Here is a 21,796-nt window from a genome sequence, read left to right as displayed (position 1 = left end):
TGAACTGCAAGACGGAACAGTGGAAATCACCCGAGCTGAACAGAAAAAAGAACCTTAAAAAATGAGGACAGTTTAAGACAGCATCTGGGACAGCGTCAAGCATACTAACATTCAGATGATAAGGGTCTCAGGAGGAGAAGAGAGAGAGAGAAAAGGGCTCAGAACATAACTGGAGAAATAACAGCTGAAACCTTCCCTAACCTGGGAAGGGAAACAGACATCCCAAGTCCAGGAAGCACAGTCTCAAACAGGATCAACCCAAAGAGGACCGCACCAAACACACTGTAATTAAAATGGCAAAAATTAAAGTTAGGGAATATTAAGAGCAGTGAGAGACAAGCAACAAATAACATAGAAGAGAATCCCCAGAAACTCTGCAGGCCAGAAGGGAGTGGCAGGACATATTTAAAATGACGAAAGGGAAACACCTACGAACAAGAACATTCTATCCAGCAAGGCACTCGTTCAGCTTTGATGGAGAAATCAAAAGCTTTACAGACAAGCAAAAACTGAAAGGGTTCAGCACCACCAAACCACTTAACAAGACATGTTAAAGGGATTTCACTAAGTGGAGAAGAAAAGACCACAACCAGAAACATGAAAATTATGAAAGGAAAAATCTCCCTGGTAAAGGCAAGCATACAGTAAAGATAGTAGATCAACTATTACAAAGCTAGTAGGAAGATTTTTAAAAGGTAGTAAAATCATCTATATCAACAGTAGGTACTTAAGGGATACACGAAACAAAAGAATGTAAAATATCACGTCAAAAACCTTAAACATAGCAGGAGGGAGTGAAAGTGCAGCGTGGACAGAATGCATTCAACTTAAGAGATCGTCAGTTTAAAATAACACACTCACAAAACCACACACTCACACACACGTACTCACAGACACACACTCTCACAACACACACTACACACACACAGTCTCTCACACAACACACTACACAACACACATGCACTCACACACACACTCACAGACACTCTCACAGCACACACTACACAACACACACATATGCACACAGACACACACACAAACACACTCAACGCACACAGTCTCTCACACGCACTGACACACACTGACATTCATACACACAGACACACACTCTCACATACTCTCACACACAGACACACTCACACACACACACTGACACACACACACATATATATGTTGATATATACATAAACTTCATGGTAACCAAAACCCAAAATCTTCAGAAACACACACAAAAAAGAGAAGGGAATCAAAACATAACACTAAAGACAAGTCATCATACCACAAACGAAGAGCAAAAGGAGAAAGGGACAAAAGAGAACTACAAAACAACCAGAAAAATAATTAACGAACTGTCAATAAGTACATACCCATCAATAATTACTTTAAATGTAAATGGAATAAATGTTCTAATCTAAAGACACAGAGTGGCTGAATGGATACAAAAACAAGACGCATGTACATGCTGCCTACAAGAGACTCACTTCAGATCTAAGGACACACACAGACTGAAAGTGAGGGGATGGAAAAAGATATTCCATGCAACTGGAAATGAAGAGAAAGCTGGGGTAGCCATGCTCATATCAGACAAAATAGACTTTAAAATAAGACTGTTGTAAGAGACAAAGATGGACACTACATAGTGGTCAAGGGATCAATCCAAGAAGATCTAACAACTGTAAATATTCAGGCACCCAACACAGGAGCACCTCGATATATAAGGCAAGTATTAACAGCCATAAAGGGAGAAATTGACAGCAACACAATAATAGTGGGGACTTGAACACCCCACTTACACCAATGGACAGATGAGACAGACAAACGAGAAGAAAATACTAGCCTTAAGCGACACATTACCAGATCTATCTGTCTGTCTGTCTGTCTGTGTATATGCCATCTATCATCTATCTATGTATTGGGGGCGGGGAGAGAGAGGAGGAGAGAGAGCGAGCATTGGGGATAGCAAAGCAGCTTAGGCAATAGCAGCAGATGATGGACACTGCCTGAAGGACGTGGGAACACAGGTTATTCACACAGCTGAGTGCAGGCCGAGAGATCAGTGACAGAGCAGTTCTGGGAGGGGAGGGACTCAGAGACACATGTATAGGTGTGGATGCCAAAGGACTGGGTATTTCTCAGTGCTAGTGCTTATGTGTATATATATAGATGAACATCTCACAGCGAATGTTTAGGAAGCGTTGAGTTGTGTGACTTACAAATAAAGCTGAATGTTTCCATCAAAAACAGAAATGTTTATTTTATAAGACAATGTATGGATGCAGTATTTGGAATTGGTGATTTTGTTGGCAGTGCCTTTAATGTTCTACTTGTTTTCTGAAAACTTAGCTCTAAGTGAAATCTTCAAAGATAAACCCAAGTTAGTCTTGTCTTACTCAAGATTATATGCAGTTCTTTTTCTAGGGATACAAACATAAACTTCAAAAGAAAGTAGTGTGGAGTCTTACGCCAGAAGGCAGTAGATGCCAAGAAACGTACCCTATTCTTAGATGTTTTATAAGTTTCTGGGAGGCAGCTGATCTGTGATATCATATGTTGGAGACTTTGGGTTTATAGTGAAAAACTAGGACAGGATCCCCCCATTACTGAGCTTGGATTCCAGATAAATGCTTGGACTCGTGATTCTCAGCCACATTTTCAGGTCACGTCACTGTTCCCTTCCTGTCCTCATCCATCAGAACCAGAATGGTTACAGCCTGGAAAGAGGAAGGTTTAAAATGCGAACAAGTAATAAAAGCTAATTTGGCTGTGCTCTTCCATGATGGGAATGCTAATTGGAGGACAAGATTGACCCCGAAATAAATTCAGGAGCGGAAATAGAAACGTCACGAGCAGCGCTCTGAGTTCTCATTTAATTAAATTAAGCCGTGATGGTTTTTAGAGAAATGAGTTGCTGAGCTGTAAGCTAATCCGTACTCCAGCATCTTCCTGGGAAATCCTCAGAAGAGCTCATCTGGGCCAAGAACAGCACTAAATAGCGCCTCTCACAGTCGCACAGATGTCGGCGATTCGCTCTGGAGACTTGCAAATATTTACTGTGGAGATTACTCAATTTAGGCTTTTCAAACAAAATTTCCAAGGAGAGCACAGCTCCAGTAGTCTAGATATGTTTTCTCATCAGTGGCTCTGTCGGTGTTCAAACAGCTGGAGAAGGAACACGGGCTCTTTAACTGTTTAATCCCCAAACGGCAAGGATGCTGCGGCCCACTCGAATCCCTAAACGTTGCTCAGCGGCTATCTGTTCCGCACGGGTGGAACCCAAGGGTGACCAGGGTCCTTGAGGCCTGGGGTCACACTACATCCAAAAGGAAAGCATGGAAAACTAGGGTGTGGATGGAGGACGGGCCGTAGATGCAGAAGGAGCCGCGTGGGCACTGCAGTGTGGGAGGGTGAGGGGCGCAACATGGGGTGGTCGGTGTGCCCCGAGGATCGAGGCCCACAGTCCATCCAGGGCCCAGGCAGTTTCGTGGGCCCGAGCGGCCCGCCTGGACCTGCCTGCAGTGTTGTCCCCGGCTGCATCGACGCAGGGCTGCAGGAACACGAGGACGCACGCTCTCTGCCACTGACAAGTTAGGTTAGGATCTGGGGGTGGACAGGAGACACACAGGAGCCTGGGGCGGTCTCCCTGCTGTGCGTTCGTGTTTCCGGCCGAAGGACAGCCGGGCGGCACCCCAGGCCAGAGTGGAGGTCCGGGGGGCTCAGGCAGACAGGAGGACGGGGTGGTAGAGCCCCGACCCACAGCCTGATCTCGCATGCTCGGGAAGACCTGGGCTCAGGGCATCAGCGCGGGGGAGGGCACAGACCGTCTGCCGTCCTCCTGGCTGCGGCGGGGCTCGGGGGCATCGGCGAGGCCTGGAGGACGGGCTGCCCTCTGGGCAGCAGCTTCCCCGGCATCAGAGGATCTGAAGCCCCAGCCCTGGTGCTCCTTTCAGCTCAGCCGCTGACCTACCACGGCCACGTCTGCCTTAACGTCTGCATTTCGAGCATCTTGATTATATTTTAAACATAACTTGGAAAGTGGCGGTGCAAGTTCTTTGTGGTAAAGGGATGAGCAAAGGGGGCTCAACTCACTTTAATGAACAAAAGTAGAGGCAACACCAGGAAATGCAGGGGTGCTCTGCTGACGGGGCTGGCTGTGAAGGGGGAAAACACTCCAGGAGCAGGAACTAAAGACACCCGGGCTGGAAAGACGTTGCAGAGAGGGCTGTGCTGTAAAGCCAGGGAGAGCCACAGTGAGTTACGCGCGACGAGATTCTGCAGATACAGAAGCTGGATTCTCTTGTTTGGTAGAATCTGGGAGGATTATAATTTTAAAACCTCTACCGCACAGATGCCACTTAGCCCACCTTGAAGCCCGGCTTCCTCAACAGACTGGCCGGAGTTCTGACTTCAAAAGCACACAGTTGCACTTTCTTACATCCACAGTGTTTCCAACTGAAAGAGTTGTCAGTTCATGAGCAATAAATGAATGACAGATTCCCTGGGAAGATGTTCACATCATCAGAGACAACTACAAGTGAGCAAGGGTATCTCGGGGCCCCAGAAGGGACAAGGCTTGGTTTCCGTGAACGTCTGCGTGGGACCCACCGTGTGGACCACAGATTTCAGAGAACATCACACAGTTGAAGGGACGCTCCCTGCTCCCTCCTAGCCCTGAGCATCAGGGGACTCCATACATTTTTACATCCCGAACGAGAGAGAAACGATGGCACAGAATCTTTTCACATTCAAAGCAGTGCTGATAAGTGAAGGAGCCGCTCCCAAGTCCTCGCCCAGAGCGACTGACGCCAGGCCAGGAGGGAGAAGGAACCCAGAACTTCCGTGTGGAGTTAAACCCACCCCACGATGCTGCATCTGTTTTCTCACTTCTAGCCATGCGAATTCCCCCATGAAGGGCAGCTGCTACTTCCAACAACGCGGATCACGACCCACGCTACCTCATCCATTTAGTCCCTACACACCCCGATCTGGGAGAGATTTATTTGCTGTCCTGAAAAGGGAGAAGCGACCCAGTCACATGAGCTGTTTTATGTTCCTGTTGGATCATTAAGTTTGAGAGGAAGGGCCATTGAGTGCCTTAAACTACGACACAGGTCCCGGTGAATCAGTAAACACGGCTGGCGAGCAAACACCAGGGGCCTGACTGCGCTGCTGGCTGAGGGCGTTTCCCTTACACGGCGCAGGAGGCCCTTCCCTCACTGTGAGTAGAGAGCCTGATGCAACCGAGATGAAAGCTCTGCCTGCTTTCCCCCAAATTCACCCTCTTCGTCTGCCGGGCGCACTTGACGTAGGGACCCCGGCGAGAAGCGCCCAGCTCCTGACGACGCCTGATTTCTGGAATGCTCGCTACAGCTGCTCTAATTTACGTCTCCGGTGCCCAAGCAGGTTTAACCAGAGACGACAGCGAGTCGCTCACCCCCGTCCTCTGCACGTCCAGGAAGGTGGCCCTCTGGAAGGACAGCTCCCACGCTGCGAGCTCGCTCCCCAGCTCCACGCTGAACACGTGGCTCCTGCCGTGGCCGACGAGGACGCTGAAGCAGAAGGGCCTGTGCTCCCCGCAGGTGGGGTCCTGGAGACCCAGGCAGAGGCTGGTTTGGGCCCAGCAGTCATCCGGAAGCCAGAACTGAAACAGAGAGGGGGGCACGCAGGTTAGAGGGGACGCCCCCCGGGTGACCGCCCGGGACAGAGGGGCCTCTTCCAGGCTGGGGGCTGGGGCCGCACTCCACCAGGCGACCTCCTGGCCACGCGCCTGGATTCAGGAGCGGCGTCCCCCGACGTCGCTGCCGTGGAGACGGGCCTGTAAGTCAATATCTGGGAGTCAGTTATGTCCACCTGCCAATGCTCTGCAAGCATCTTGCACCTAAACCATCAGTGGCCACAACTTCTGCTTCTATGCTTAGCTTTAAAGATAAAGAAAAAAGTCACGAGACGTTTGTGCTTAACTTGAGCACAAAATCAGCAAACACTGAAGAGAGCGAGACCGCACGACTCTCTCCGCTCTGCCAGGGTCCCTGAAGGGTCCCCACCCCTCAGCCATGTGTGGAGCACCTGGGGTCCCCCAGGGGCACTGGGCCACCGAGACCTAACTACGTGAGCCCAGAGGTCCTGGCCACACAGAAGACGTGTTTTAGAAATAGTTTCAAAAGCAAAGGTTGAAACAAGAAAAAAGAGCCGTTATTCAGTTCCTGATTAAACATTTAAGCAGAAGACGTGAGTCAGCCCCAGCGCGTCCGTGGGTCACAGACATAGCGGGCGGATGTCCCGGCAGCTCTGAACCTCGGGGCGGGGGGTCTCCGCCACAGCCTCGCCTGAGACATGAACGCACCCACCCAAGGAGCAGCTGTGTCGGGCTTCACTCAGGGATCAGGAGAGATGGGGCCTGGGGCCTCAAACGAGTCCGCGTCTCAGGCCGGAGCCTGCTCTTCCCTTCCTCCGTGTCTCTCTGTCTCTGTGTGCGTGTGTCTCTGCATCTCTGTGTCTCTGTCCCCTGGAGATTCACGTCTGTCTTCGTCTCCCGCTCACCCACCCACTGCACAGACACCCTGAAGAGTCCGCGTCAGGCCCTGCACTAGGGTGGCCTCTGCCCGCACGGCCTCCCCGGGGACGGGGAAGCAGGTGGACATCCTGCCAGGGCTGCTGAGCAGCTGAGGGGACATGATGTGAGCCACAGCCCGGTGGCAGCAGGAACAGAGGCTGCCCACAGGCCAAGCCTTCACCCCCCGACTCCGAGCTATTCAGATCCACGCGGGCTGTCCCGCCAGGCCACCCCCACGACTCACACTGGTGGCCAGAGTTCATTCCCAGAATCCCCGTGCCCCACCTGTGGGCTGGGCTGGTTTTATGTGAAATACACTTCTGCCCACTGGGCCCAGGCTTGTGAGAGCAGTGGCTGCTGACGGGGGTGGAGATGGGTGCACGGGCTCTGGGTGCCCCCTGCCTTCTCAGGGCCTCGCGGCGGCTCTGCAGGCCCCGATCCGCGCTGTCCCCGCTTCCGCCGCCCAGGGACCCGTCCTCACGCGTCACTCAGGCACTTGCTGCCTTGTGGTGTGCGACGTGAGGGTGCGTGCACATGCGTGTGTGTGCACGGGTGTGGTGTGTGCTGGTGCATCTGTCCTGATCCTAAATGAACACGGTACAGAGGCTGCACCTGTATTTTGGGGCCGCCAGATCCTTGGCCTCAGCCTGGCATATGCACAGAAACCCTTCAGGAAATAGGATATCAGGTCCTAAGTCGAGAAGAGCAAGATGTGAGTCACTGGCCTGACTTTTCAGGAACTCCGTCCATAACTACTGACCTTGAGTGTCAGGACTGACCACCAAAGAAGGACTCTTAGCAAGTGTTTGTGCGGGTGGCACCGTCGATGGTACGGCTATGTTCTTTCCTGTACTGGTGTAGGTGGGGAGCTGTGCGCTGCTATAGGAGAAAAACAGGCTTTGCAGTCAGACAGACAACGCTTGGGACCTTCCTGGCCAATTATCAGCTGTTACCTTGAGCTTTTCACTTCTCTCTAAGCCTAAATATCTGAACCATAAAATGGGGTGTAAGAGAGTGGTCGTCATGGGTTTAAAGGACAGCACGGATGAAGCGCGTAGCACCTGCATCCTCGCCCACGTGGCTTGTTTCTGTCTACATGGAGCCCACCGTCCACAGGCAGTGCGGAGTCGTGGCGTAGACTGAACGTTCACATCTAACGTATAGCGAACTGTCTCCCGACAAAGTCAGCGACTACACAATCCAGCATCAGGTTTCCAGCTACCTGCTCCTGATGTGGCCCCCCTGCCCAGACTGTGAGAAGACAGAAACCATCCTGGGTTCACTTTTCAGACAACAAAATGCAAAGACTATTTTAGAAAATTACCTGGATTTTTTCCTGCTTCTATTTATTTGAGATGATTAGAGCAACAATACAGGAAACTTAAAAGACAGATCATTCTATTATGATCTATCTTTTGTTATCTAATTTGTTTTTATATTTCCTCCATGCAATGTCTCTTTGTACACATCATTCTATAAATGTGTAATGTGATTTTAATGGAGGACTTGACATATACGACCCTATTAGGACTTTATTTCTCTGTGGTCATCTGACAGTTCTCCTAATGTTCACTACTTAAGAATATCATTAAATATTGCCATGCTCACAGCTATCTGACTCTTGCAAATTCCTTGTTTTGAGTCAGTTCTGAGGAGTGAGCTCATTTGATCGAGCAGTGAAGTGTCTGTCAGTCTTCACTTGAACGGACAAACCTCAGCTCTACGCGCAAGAACAAATAGAAGAGTTAAAAATAACGTTTGAACCACCTGAGGAATCCCAAGAAAGGACACTGAAGGATCTCGTAGATGTGATTACTTTCTGCACCTCAAACTGTCGAGCCTCACAAAAGATGACGCGCTGTAGATGCTGCGACATGAGTGAAATCACTGATCGATACACAGCTCATTTCCCCGGATATTTTCTGTAGCTTCTTTTGGAAGCAGGAGCTCAGTTCTTATGCACTGCAATGTGTCGTTAAGACTGCAAATCGGGCGCAATTACAAAATTAAAGGTCCCTGAGCTGCTGTGGCATCCCCCAAATCACTTCCCGCGGCCTGACCAGTGGCAAAGGCCCCTTCCTGACTCTGGGCGCCCCCTGCCGTCCCCGGAGCATTTATGGTAGGAAACCCATCCCTCTAAACCTCTCTCTGCCCCCTGGAAGTGCAGATCTTTTTAAAGCCTCCGCCGGTTCTACAGGGCGAGCCTGGGTGCTATCCACGCCCCTGGGGCGCGAATGCCCAGGAATGGGGCCCGTCTTCCCGTCTCTGCGGGCGGGAGCCTCCCTCCGCGGGACCCAGGCCAGGCTGCACAGATACTTCCCTCCACGAAGACGGGAGAGAGGCTCCTCTTCCTTTGGGAGGGGCCCACCTGGGCCACACTCGCCCCTCACCCAGCTCGGGGACCCCTGCCCTTTGTTTCAGTGGAGTTGAGGTCGGTCTCTGCCCCCAGTGACGTCTTCCTTGTCTGTTTAACTTTGATGGGTCCAGGTTTTCTCTGACAGGACTTGAGGAGAATTGTATTCTCCTTATTCACAAGGCTGCACTTGAGAGGTGGCTGGAGAACAGGTCACAGGAGGACACTCCAGAGAGCTTCCCGGGAGGCCAGCGCTTCTGACAGGTGAGGCAGAACAGGATTTAGAGAGGTGGCATTTCAGGTCAAAGGTCGTGGACTGTTTACATTTTGATAGACCCTTCCTCGCATTGTCACCAACCGTTTCATCTTTGACAGTCTAATTGGCAAACATTATTTCATGGTTTCCACTGGCATTTCTTTTCACTTTAAAAAAATTTTTATTTTGTATTGGAGTATAGCTGATTAACAATGCTGTGTTAGTTTCAGGTGTACAGCACGGAGATTCAGTTACACATATACATGTATGTATTCTTTTTCAAATTCTTTTCCCACTTAGGTTGTTACAGAGTATTGAGCAGAGTTCCCTGTGCTCTACAGTAGGTCCTTGTTGGTTATCAAAATGTAAACAGTCCACATCCTTTGACCTAGAAATTCCACCTCTCTAAATTTTTCCTGGTGATACACTTGCACACGTGTGAAATGAGTTATTACATTGTTTGTAATTGCAAACAAATGGGTACAAATTAAATATCCCTTGAGAAGGGCTTGGTAAAATGAAATATGATACATTCATGGAATTGAACACTGGGTAGCGGTTTCAAAGCGGGATCATCTCTTTGTGTATATTGAAGAAAGAGCCACAAGATAAACTGTAGAGCGAAAAGTGACGTGTGGAATCGTGCACATGCTTCCATTTGCAGAGGGAAAGAAGAATAGCGTGCATGTAAAAAAATAGCATCGGATTCAGCCGAGCTTCAGGCCGAGGGAACCTGGACCCCACCTGCCTCCAGGGAGGCTTCTGCAACCTACTCCCCCTCTGTGCTTCTGGGTCTCGCCTGTCAGATGGAGATGACAAGGATTAAGTCCTCAGTTGGGGACAGGATTAACTCAGGATGTAGATGGAGCACTTAGCAGGGCTCCAGGAGGCTCACTCAGCAAAGATAAGGTATTATTCTCAAGGTGCTTTGCCAAACATATGAGTAAATTTGGCTCCACTGAAAAATGCAAACGGAATATTCTTACGTTGAGAGGGAATATTTATGCAGGAGGAGCCTCACTGCTGAGCAGTGTTTTTATGATTCACTGTGTGGAGGCTGTTTATGATTTAGGTCACGATTGCAATCAAGTCTGATTGATTCAATTTTCTCATCCCTTTCATGGTGAGTGTGAAATACAGACACATAATTTTAAGAGCTGGAAAAAGGAATTTTGGGAGAGGAGGAAGTGTCATAGAAAAACACCACCACAACTACAAAACTTGATTTCTGGACTAAATATTAATGACTATACTTTGAAATGGTGATTATGAAAACAAATCATTAAAAAAATTCTACACTAAAGTGCTAGTTCTTACAATAATCATACATTTATTTCAACTTTTGAAAGCTGAAGTAACTATTACAGATAATTTAAAATTCATACGTGCAAAATGACCAACATCAACAATTAAAGGCACCTGAGAAAAGGGGAGACTCTGTAAGATCACTGTTTACAGACTCCCAACAAGACACAGAATTCAATCTCCTTTTTTAAAATGCTGAATGCGATACATTTATTATGATTATTATTTACCCTGCATTGAGTTTAATACTTTTGCCGCAGCCATCCTCCTGGCTAATTTCACGATTTCAGTTACTTCATAGCATGTTTATTGATTAAAATTGCAAGGCCCATTGGCCCGGGTGAAAGGAGGCCCGGGGGGTAAGAGAAAACATCGACCAGTATGAGGTAGGAGAGGCATTGGGACATAACAACCTCACCTGTTCTGGGAATCAACAAGAGACTCTAACTTCCTGCCCAGAAAACAATGGGCCGATGGGAAGGGAAAATGGGCTTACGCCCCACAGCAGACCAACCAACACCTGGCCCTGCTGTATCCTCACCAAATAAGGAATTACCCTGTATAGCAAACCACCCCCTCCCCTTGCAAGCCGCCTTCTGCTGTTACCCCAATAGAAATCCCCCTCATCCAGTACTGGGCGCGACTTCTCTGGCCCCTTTCTCTCGGACCAGTGAGCCTCGCCCAGGAGTGCTCCCTAATAAAGCTCACTTGAAGCTTTCCTCTGTTTCGCGGTGCCGTTTGTTAAGATCCGACCTTACAAAAATTTTTTTTCAATTTTTCTGAAAAGATATGCTGGATAAAAACAGAAGAGGCTCGATAGTTTATTAATGAAGAACACATATAAAATATGATGGTCCTATGAAGACATCCCAGTACCAAATGAACATCTCAGATGTCTGGAAAGCCATATAAACTAGTTGAAAATATAAAAAGGCCAGAATGAAATAATAAGGCACCTACATAAAAAAAAAGAATAAGGACTTAAAAGTTCCTCTATGATACTCTTTTGTGGAATTCTGATGAAAGATTGTGGGATGAAGCTCGATGTTCATGTTATTTTACTACTTCAACAGACAGTGGGAAACAAATATTTCTCTCACTCTTTAAGCCCAAAGATCATCTTGTTAATATGAAAGCATCTAATGTGCAAAGGAAACTTACCTTGTGAACTTTAAATAGTACCTCACAGAGGTTATAGGTTTTTTCTGCTTGGACCCAGTCTAATGAGCTCACCTGCAAGAAATATAAAACAGACACATGAATCCTATGTGCTCTCACCCAGAATAAGGGGAACTGTGTGAGGTGATGGAGGTGCTAACTAACTTGACTGTGGGAACCACTTAGCAATAAATCCTATGTGCTCTCACCCCAAATAAGGGGAACTGTGTGAGGTGATGGAGGTGTTAACTAACTTGATTGTGGGAACCGCTTAACAATGTACATGGATATCAAATCATCACACTGTACCCTTTAAATACATTCCATTTTTGTCAATCATACCTCGATAAAACTGGAAAAAAAATGTAAAGTATACATGCAAAGACACATACTATTTTTAGTATGAGAATTTAAACATTTACAACAATGGAGCTAGTCAATGTGTCTTTACCTTCATTAAATTCTAAACCAGGAGCAGGACAGTTGAAAAACTAAACTATATGCCACAGCAAGTTTTGCTGAGTAACTGCATGTCCCCGCTGGTGGCGTGAAGCATGAAGATGTTTAGATACATTATTGATACAAGAACCCAGTAACGGCGGAACTTATCTATTACACACAATTGGGCATAATTTTAGGAATTCATTTTGGATGTCTTTTGCATTAATTTAAGGACCGATTTTAGGTTAAATTTAGAGACTCCTCACCCATTCTGCTACGCTCCTAACTTCTGTTAAGCAGCTGCTATCTGTGTGTCTGCATGGCCATCTGTGGTTTGAGCTGTCCCCTTCCATTTAGTTTTCATTGCTGATGGTCACTTTCCTTTCCCCCCGGAAGACCCCCTCTCCATGCCCGGCTCCCGTGCTCCTGGTGGCTGACTGCTCAGCCCAGGGTGGAGGTGCCCTCGGAGGTGAGTTGGTCCGTGCGTCTCACGCTCTGGGCCACGGTGACTGTTTCAAGGAGAATGTGCCACAGTCAGAGACACAGCTGACACTGAGAAGATGCTCGGACTTCTGGGATGGACCGCTTCTTCCATGGACTTAAAGGGAAACACTTCCACCCTGAGAGCCTTTGGAATCTTGTGGGGACCATGTAGCCATCAGTCACTACGATGTACCCGCACTGGTCATCAGCTGTGACACACACACGCCCACTAAGGCAGGATGGTGAGAACAGGGAAGATAGGGGGCCTGAGCTCTCTACCTGCCACTCACTTTCCTGTAAACCTAAAACACAAAGTTTATTAATTAATTTTCAAAAGCAGGTCTTTCTCTTCATTACCTTCTGCTTTGACAATTTTCTATTTATCTGACCACATCTGATTTGAAATAGAGCAGAGAGCGTAGCTCCTCAGATGTAGTACCTTGGCGTATTTTAATATTATTGTGGAACCCTTGTGTGGCCCCAGGACTGACACAGAGAGATATTCTATATTAGATGCATAATTGTCTAATATGCCTTCAGTCTACAAATCTTCACTTAAATTACTTCTTTCCAGGTAAATATTTTATTTTAAATGATAGAATATACTCCCCTAATTGACATCCTTAAAATTACTTCTAGTATTTCTTGCATATTCATAGGTAACTGCTATATAATTTATATGTTAATGTTATAAGATGCTATAAAATTGGTTTTATAAGTGTTACTTAACACATTTTAATGGTGTCTGAAAACATGAGTAGCTGAAACATTATTTCTCAGATTCCAATTTGCAAATCAGAAATGACAGTTCACGCTAAGGAAGGAGAGCTGAGCGCATGAGAAAGGCCAGAGAATCCTGGTTTAATGCAGCCTTTCCAGCATGCATCAGCACACAGGAGAGACCTGGGGTCACCACTCCCCACCGCCGGCTGTTTACTCTTCGTAGGTAACCCAGCCCCAGAAAACCCACTGCCTTCCCCCGCCCCACGCTGCTCCTTTCCTGTCTTCCAGCTCTTCTCCCTTCTGTTTCCTCGTTGCCTTCAACATCTCCCTTTCCCTCATCTTGAAGGAGCTCAGAAACCATCCTTGAAGACAGGACTTTCTCTTTAATTTTTCCTAATTCATTTGCCACAGTCTCTCTGGGCCTTTTAAAAGTTCATTTAGATATTCTGACACAATGTGTTGGCCACAAGGCTCCATCAGTGTGGTCGGGCTTTCTCGGCAAAGACTGCTGGCCCGGGGATGGAGGAGTGAGGCACCCAGGCTGGGGGGGTCTGAGAGCAGATCAGCAGGGACACTTGTAGATTCACTCCCCTGGAGCCACTTATTCTCATTCCAAAGAGAAATGGACCAGAGGCCCGCCTCCCACGCCCTCCCAAGAGAGCTGTTTATGTTGCCTGAACTCAGAGAGGCTTAAGGACTTCGAGCCCCTCCCGTGTGGCCCAAACCTCTGTGTACACAGAGCCCACCAGCCTCACTCGCCCTCCCGTGAGGCCCGGTCGGAGGGAAGATGCTGTGACTAATTAACAGTCCCCCTCACAGCCACGACCTCACATTTCATGTCAGAATAAAGGAGATCAGTAAACATATGTATTAAAAACTTAACATACGGTTGTTTCTGATTTGGGCAGTTCGCCTCCAGTGCGAGGATACAAAAATCCAAGGTCAGACAAAAACATGTGCAAATATTTAGGTGCAAATTCACTCGCCATATTTTGTGTATTGCGTTTACAATGAGAAGTTGCTGAACATTAAGAGTAAAATTTCTTCTGTTAAATTCAAATGCGCTGGAGTTTCAGACACACTTATGAATACACACATTAAGTCCCTCAGCGCTCCGTTTCATCCTGTGAGGTAGTCAGCTAGCATTTACCACCCCCATCCTTAAACTGAGGAAAGTGCTGAATAGAGGGTGAGTTAGTGCCTGTGGCCCCACAGCCAGGAAACAGATTCTGTTTACAGCCCAAAGCTTCCAATCATCCACTTACAACTTTTTCTACTTTGGCTCTTTTCCCTAACATTTTGCAGAGTAAATATTTCCATTGTCTTATAAAATCTTTCAGGCCCCATTTTCTAATACGCTTGTGTTATTCTGGATAGTACAGGAAAATGATTTAAATCAGCACAATGCCATTGTGTAGCGGTCATTTTGATTTTTTTTTTTCTATTTAAAAAGTTACAGTGTTTCTGGTTCTGCATGAAAGGAGCTTGAGCATCACCACTCCTAAGTAACCATCAGCGTGAAGCGGAGTGGGTGGGAAAATCAACAACTCTTGTTGGATGCGTAACAGAGGGGAAGACACAGGGCCAACCGTGGCCCCCAAGCACATATATATTGACAGCAAGTGGATGGAGAAAATATTCCATGTTAACGCTAATCAGAGGAAAGTAGAGGACTATTACTCTCCTACAGAGCACACTTTACAATAAGGAATGTTATCAGGGATAAAAAGTGTATGACATAAAGATGAACGGTCAATTCTCAAAGGAGACACAACAATACTTAACATGTGTGCACCTAACAACAGAGCGTCAGACCATGTGAGGCAAATACAACCTCCAACCATGTGAATGGAACTCGAAGCTTCCCCACTAAGACCAGGAACGAGCAAGGATGCCCCCTTTTCACCATCTAACTGGAAGTCCTTGCTGTGCTATATGGCAAGAACCACGTGTAAAAGGTGTACAGATTGGGAAGGAAGACATAAAACCGTCTTTGATTGCAGATCTTCTCTGTAGAAAACCTGAAGGAGTTGACCAAATGAAACAAACCAAAAACCTCCTGGAAATAATAAGCAATTATAGCAAGGTTGCAGAATATAAGGTTCACATACAAAAGTCAATCACATTCTTGTATGTGAACAGTGAACAATCAGAATTTGAAATTAAAAACATATTACCATTCATATTAACATCCCCAAAATGAAATACTTAGTTATAAGTTTAACAAAAACATACGAGATGTATATGAGGAAAACCACAAAACTTCTTTGATTAACAAAATCAAAGTAGTAAACAAATGGAGGGACATTCTATGTTCATGGACAGGAAAACTCAACCTTGCCAAGATGTCAGTTCTTCCCAACTTGATTTACAGATGCAACACAATCCCAACCAAATTCCCAGGAAGTTATTTTGTGGATATTGACAAGCTGATTCTAAAGGTTATACGGAGGCAAAAGTCCCCAAACAGGCAACACATTTGAAGGAGAAGAGCAAAGTCAGAGGCCAGAGACCACCTAACTATAAGATTTACTATAAAGACAGTGCGGTATTGGTGAAAGAAAAGACAAATCCATGGAACAGAATGGAGAGCCCAGAAACAGATGAATAGACTCATCTGATCTTTGCTAAAGAACCGTGGATACAGAGGAGCTGCATATAAGAAGGGTGGATTAGGGCTTCCCTGGTGGCGCAGTGGTTGAGAGTCTGCCTGCCAATGCAGGGGACACGGGTTCGTGCCCCAGTCCGGGAAGATCCCACATGTCGCGGAGCGGTTGGGCCCGTGAGCCATGGCCACTGGGCCTGCGCGTCCAGAGCCTGTGCTCCACAGCAGTGAGAGGCCAGTGTACCGCAAAAAAAAAAAAAAAAAAAAAAAAAAAAAAAAAAAAAAGAAGGGTGGATTATAAGTTATACTGAATTTTCCACTGTGTGGAGGGTCAGAGCCCCTAAATCCTCCATTGCTCAAGGGTCAACTGTATTCTCTTTAGAGGATTTGATGATATTTCCACATCACATAGCTCAGCCACAGAGCTTTAATGCTTATTATTAAATATTTATATTAATAGCTATATTAGACATTTATTTAAATACTTAATATTCACTTTACAGACTATCCAACCAGTAGCCAAGGGGCATCTCCTTCACGTTCGGCGTGATGCTAGATTCAACGGAGCCACGTTAAGAAGCTCCCAGGACGGCGGAAAATCAACAAGTTGGTTTGCGGCATTTATAACAGAGGAAACTCTCCATAAGCCATCTTTCAACCTCACAGCACCTCTCAAGTAGCCATTTGCTTTGTGCTTTGCTTATAGGTGATATTTAGTAAGGAAATTTTAAAATTATATGAAGACATCAGGAAGTACACAAATAAATCAACTCAGTCTAATTTTTGGAGCGAATATTTATAAATACTGCTGGCTTCATCCTTTCATTTCTTCCTGGGAATTACTAGTATTGATTACCCTGGAAAATAGAAATTATGCAGATTCAGGAGAAGCAGATGGCTTCTGCAACTTGTGACCATGCAGAATCCAGTGAGATGACACGGAGGCTCATCTGGTCGCGCAGCATTAAGGACCATCTACGTACTGATGCCTCCAAACTCATCCTGCCAGACAGATGTCGTCCCTGCACTAGAAACAAGGGTACCTAACTCTACTTGAAAATCTCCTTGGGGCATCTCTAGATGTCTCCAGCTCAGGAACCCCCAGCGCTCACTACTGTGCCCCCCGTGGGGCTCCGTCTGGGGCGCCAGTGGCATCCCCACACGGCTGGAACCACAGCCACAGGCACCGAGTGGTCTGCACCTGTGTGCATGTCTCAGTGGGCTTCTTAAATTCTGCTGCGTTCTAGGGCTTCAGAGGCTGCGACGTGCTATACTGATGGGATGTACGATTTTATATTCACACCTAAAAATCACAGTGTGAAACTACAGGCTTTCTTCAGGACAAGACAGTTTTCATATTTCAGTGATGTGAGACTCTAATCTGCTAGCGGGCAAGTTTGAATGGATGCGAAAAACTTACATTAGCCTCTGGCTACCCTAACTCCAGTGTGATCCGTAAATGAACGCGGGGCTCATTCAGTCTCACAGGTCTGCATCCTGGACATCACTTCCAGACTCCCCTGGGGTCTTGCTTTTCCTTTACAAGTAACGGCATGAGATAAACATATAAAAAAGGCCTCCCTCTTTTTTTGATGTCGACAAAACTATAATTATCAAAAGATGTTGCTGCTGATGACCCTGAGAAGAGATGGGGGGGGGTGGAAAGTGTCTCCTGCAGAAACTGTTAGGAATGCGAGTTAATGAAAGACGTACCTGCCAGGAAACGCCTTTACTGGGAGAAGGCGATGTCAGTTATAGGAAAAGACGAGACGGCAGGTGTTTCTTTCTTCTTTTTTTTTAAATTGTGCAATTCAATGTTTTTTCGTATGTTCACAGTTGTGCAACTATCACCACAGTCAATTGTAGAAGATTTTCATCATCCCCCAAAGAAACCTTGTACCGTTTAGCTGTCACCCTCCGTCCTTCTCCACCCTCTCAGCCGTAGGCCGCCACTAAGCTACTTCCTGTTTCTATGGATTTGCCTGTTCTAGACACTTCACATACATGAAATCGTACAGTATGTGGTCTTTTGTGACTGGCTTCTTTCACGGGTGTTTCTTTACTACGGCGTAATGCCGCCCTTTCTCCATATCAGAGACGCAACGCTGTCTCAGTGGAATTAGAAATCAGGTAAGGGAGGAGACCCTGGGCAGAGAGAAGAGTGGGCAGAGAGACAGAGAGAGTGACAGACAGACAGACAGACAAGCATTCCCTGCAAAGCACCTGCTTTCTGCAAACACCTTCTGAACGGGCCCCGCAGAAGAGACAATATGCTGCCGGATCCCACATAATCCAGAACCGGCAATCTCCGGATTTCCAGAACGTTCGCGATACGGGGCTGATGGCCACATGTAACTATCAGCTCACACGGGAGGCTCACGTCCAGCTGCAGGGAAGTGGAGTGGCTTTGCTAGGATTATGTGCAAAGTAAGCGAAATCCCTCAGGGCACAGACGCTAACGGGCAATCCAAGGAGCGGCCGCCAGCCCAGCACTGGATTCACCCAAACCTCAATTTACTGGTAAGAACTGGGCCAGTTCACCTCGGTTCACGGAGGAAACCAGGGTTCCTCGCGCGGCCCTTTCCATCTCTGAGGGTCCACCAGCTGCACCCAGAATCGGGGGGCAGGCGTCTGTGAAAAGACGCGGTGCATCCCGTGTGTGCCTAGAGTACCTGTAACGCAGAAGACGTTGTCGCCAAACCAAAGGAAAGGGGGGAGTAGATTGTGAAAGCTGCTCACCGGTGCCGGGGAAGCCGGGTGGGGAGGGACCCCGGCCCCGACGGGGGCACCTGGGGAGGACTCAGCCCTCGGCCAGGCCAGAGCAGAGAGCTGAGCAGATTTCAAACTTCTAAGAACGATATTTACGGCAGCAGAAGGCCTGCCCCGGGCAAACCCGAGCAGCTGAGGTCAGCAATTGATTCGCGTGATATATGCTGCTGGTGACACGGATCGATGCAAGAAGATGGGCCCTGGGATTTTAAAGTAAACAAGCCAAGCCTGGTGTTAATAAAGATGACATTATCCATATGGTGCTGTGGAGATCCCCTGAGCCCCCAGGTGAGAATTTCTGTCCATGAAATTGACACTGCCATGGGAAAGTGGATGAAATCGTCTTTCACTGTAACAGGTACAGAAATCTGATTAAATATTTAAAGCATTTCTCATAATTTAGAATGTTGTACTATGTAAGGAAAACTTATACCCTGAGAATATTAATTAACAAGAAAAGAAAAATTAGGAGAACTCTCAGGCGTGTGACCTGGGACATCAGTCACTTCCTCCCCCAGTTCTGCAGGGGGGAACCCTCCTTCCAGGTACATCGGGTGCAGGTAGGGTGACCCTTTCCTCCTCTCCCAACTGTCACAGGCCAGCGGGAGGTCCCTCTGCTTGGAGCCTCACGGTACTGATTCTCGATGCCCCTCCCTGATCCACCAGTCATGCCCCAGCCGCCTTCCACGCCACTCACTGCTGTAGCCAGAAGAGAGGCCATCGGGGTTATCTGTGGTTATCCTTACGTTTACCTTGTTAGACAAAACCACAGAAAGTTACATTTAGCAACAAATGCTAAATAACATTATTGCATTTGAGAGGAACTCAATTATTATGCAAATCTGTAGACAACCCTCCAGCATCAGTAAATTCACAGCCTTGGTTTATGAAAAGCTCGAGTCCCTGGTGGAATACTGGCCTGGGTCCTGGGGAGAGAAAAGAAGTGCGTGGGAAGAATGGTGAGGTCTGGTGGCCTCCGTGCTTTAGTTCCCAGTGTTGAGTCACTGGTAATCCTTCAGTTTCAGCAAACAGACCACAGTTCTGTACGGGGTCAGCCCTCAGAAACCTGGAGGGAGGCTACGTAGGAATTCTCCTACCCTGTGCGCAAGGTCTCTGTCAATCTTTTCTTAAACCATTTATTGAGGTATGACTGACGTTCAGAAAGCTATACAAATTTAACGTATACAGCTTGATGAATCTGAAGATGAGAAAACACCCAAGAAAGTATCACCCCGGGTTTGCCATAAACGCATCCATCCCTCCAAAGTCAGAGAGGACACGTGCTGTGAGGGTGTGAGCAAAGGGGCCCTCGCGCACTGTTGGAGAGAACGTAAAATGGTGCAGCCGCTGTGGAGATGGTACGGACGTTCCTCAGAGAGATTAAACACAGAACTGCCGTACGATCCAGCAATCCCACTTCTGCACAGTCACCCAAAGGAAATGAAACGTGAGCCTCAAGGCCCCTGCCCCCGCATGTTCATCACAGCGCCGCTCACAGCAGACAGGACACGACACAGTCACAGTGTCCACTGATGGATGGGCGGATAAAGAAGATGTGCTGTGTGCAGACAAGGGCACAGCATTCAGCCTTAGAAGGAAGGAAATCCCTTTATTTATCTGTAATGGCAGAAAAGTAACAGCACGGTAGCAAACGGCATCGAGCTGTTTCGACGCCTGAAGCTATCAGGTTCTGCTGCTTTTTGCAGCTCTGATGTTTGGACTCACACAAGGTGAAATTGCTTTAACTGACAAACTTGGAGGCAGGGCACACGCATTACATTTGGTCAGTTTTGGGAAAATGGCGCTGGTAGGAATTAGAAAATGAATTGTAAACTGTAGCATTCACCGTTAAATTTCTATCACGGGCCCTACTACATCAGGCTGTTTGTTTATTTTTATAAAACTTGGAAGATATGAGGGAAAAATAGCTTTTGAAGTTTCATTATTTGACCGTTAAATTAGAAATGTCTTAACAGAAGGGTTTTCTTCTGTTTTGTTTGTTTTCTGCATTCTTCAGCTATATACGTGATGCTCTAAGACATCTAAGCCTTTACATCCACACGTCCCAGCCAGCTATTTTAAGCAGGAAAACACTCTAACGTCTTAACGGCTGTTCGATGGAAGGAAAACCATGGACTGGTGGATTTACGGATTTAGAGTAAGAAAAGCCAGCGGGTCCACACAGGAGCCCTTTCCATCTGCGTACGTAGGGGCGGAGGAGGACGGCCAGCTGGTCGTGCACCCTCTCTGGCCTCTTCCAAGCGCTAGATCAGATCCTTGCTTCTCTTACAAGAATGGTCTCCTCGGCATCCCTCCCAGAACCCCGGAGGCCTGCTTACCGGAGGAGAGGTGAAGACGTAGAAGGACGAGCCCTTCAGGGCCAGGAACTTGGATCTGAAGGTTTGAGAGGAGCTGGCCCCTCCCAGTCTCTCGCTGACCCACCCCACGTGGACGACCTGTGGAGCAAAACCTTCAGAATTAACAACCAGGCCTTAGGAGAAGCACAGGGCCACCGGGGCGGAGAGAGCAAGCAACACACCACGGGCCGCAGACAGGGACGGGGGAGCCCTCAGCCACGTCCAACCTCCGATCAAGTGGACGCCACAAAGATGTGTAATATCTGGGGTCAAACGTCCAGGCTTCTGCACTGGGCCGGGCTCGAAAATCGAGCTTCTCAGTTCTCTTAGTTTGGGCCAATGCTGGCCGTCTCAGCTGCCTCACACTTGTGCCTCCCATATGTAGATTTTTACAACCACAGTATTTAATTACATCCTATCAGGGGTTAGTATTTGTAATCTGTCTATGAGGTTGCAAAAGCAACTATTGTATTTTCCATTTTTGTAGTAAATATATCGTTAATACACGTGGGAGAAATGATTGTTTCTTTACAGTTCAACTTCCTAACAACAGTGAAAATAACACAACAATATTAGATTCCCACAACTGGCACTGACTATCTAGTGACACAAAATGCAAACTACAACATATCAGAATATGTTTAAAAAGTTAACAGAAATAGTAATACAATTTAAAAATTGAGTGCATGAATTTAAACTAGTACTAAGGTAAAATCCCTGTGTTGTCTCAGCTAAAACTGTAATGTGACATGTACTTTGCTCATTTAAACAAACTCAGTAGTAAACTATCGTAGAC

General features: G+C 47.1%; 1 protein-coding gene across 1 annotated transcript in view; it reads right to left on the bottom strand.

Moving 5' to 3' along the window:
- SNTG2 (syntrophin gamma 2) overlaps positions 1-21,796 on the bottom strand; it is a gene marked incomplete at its 5' end in the record, with an annotated part of 196,553 nt that overhangs the window by 18,728 nt on the left and 156,029 nt on the right. Inside the window, 3 exons of the mRNA XM_082671777.1 lie at positions 5,432-5,638; positions 11,626-11,697; positions 20,983-21,099. Coding sequence (XP_082527903.1) covers positions 5,432-5,638; positions 11,626-11,697; positions 20,983-21,099 — 396 coding nt within the window. The remainder of the gene's footprint in view (positions 1-5,431; positions 5,639-11,625; positions 11,698-20,982; positions 21,100-21,796) is intronic.

Source organism: Grampus griseus (genome assembly GCF_964374135.1).
Source record: "Grampus griseus genome assembly, chromosome: 15".
Classification (NCBI taxonomy): domain Eukaryota; kingdom Metazoa; phylum Chordata; class Mammalia; order Artiodactyla; family Delphinidae; genus Grampus; species Grampus griseus.
The sequence above is the reverse complement of the archived record's forward strand: the minus strand, read 5'-3'. Positions and strand labels throughout refer to the sequence as shown.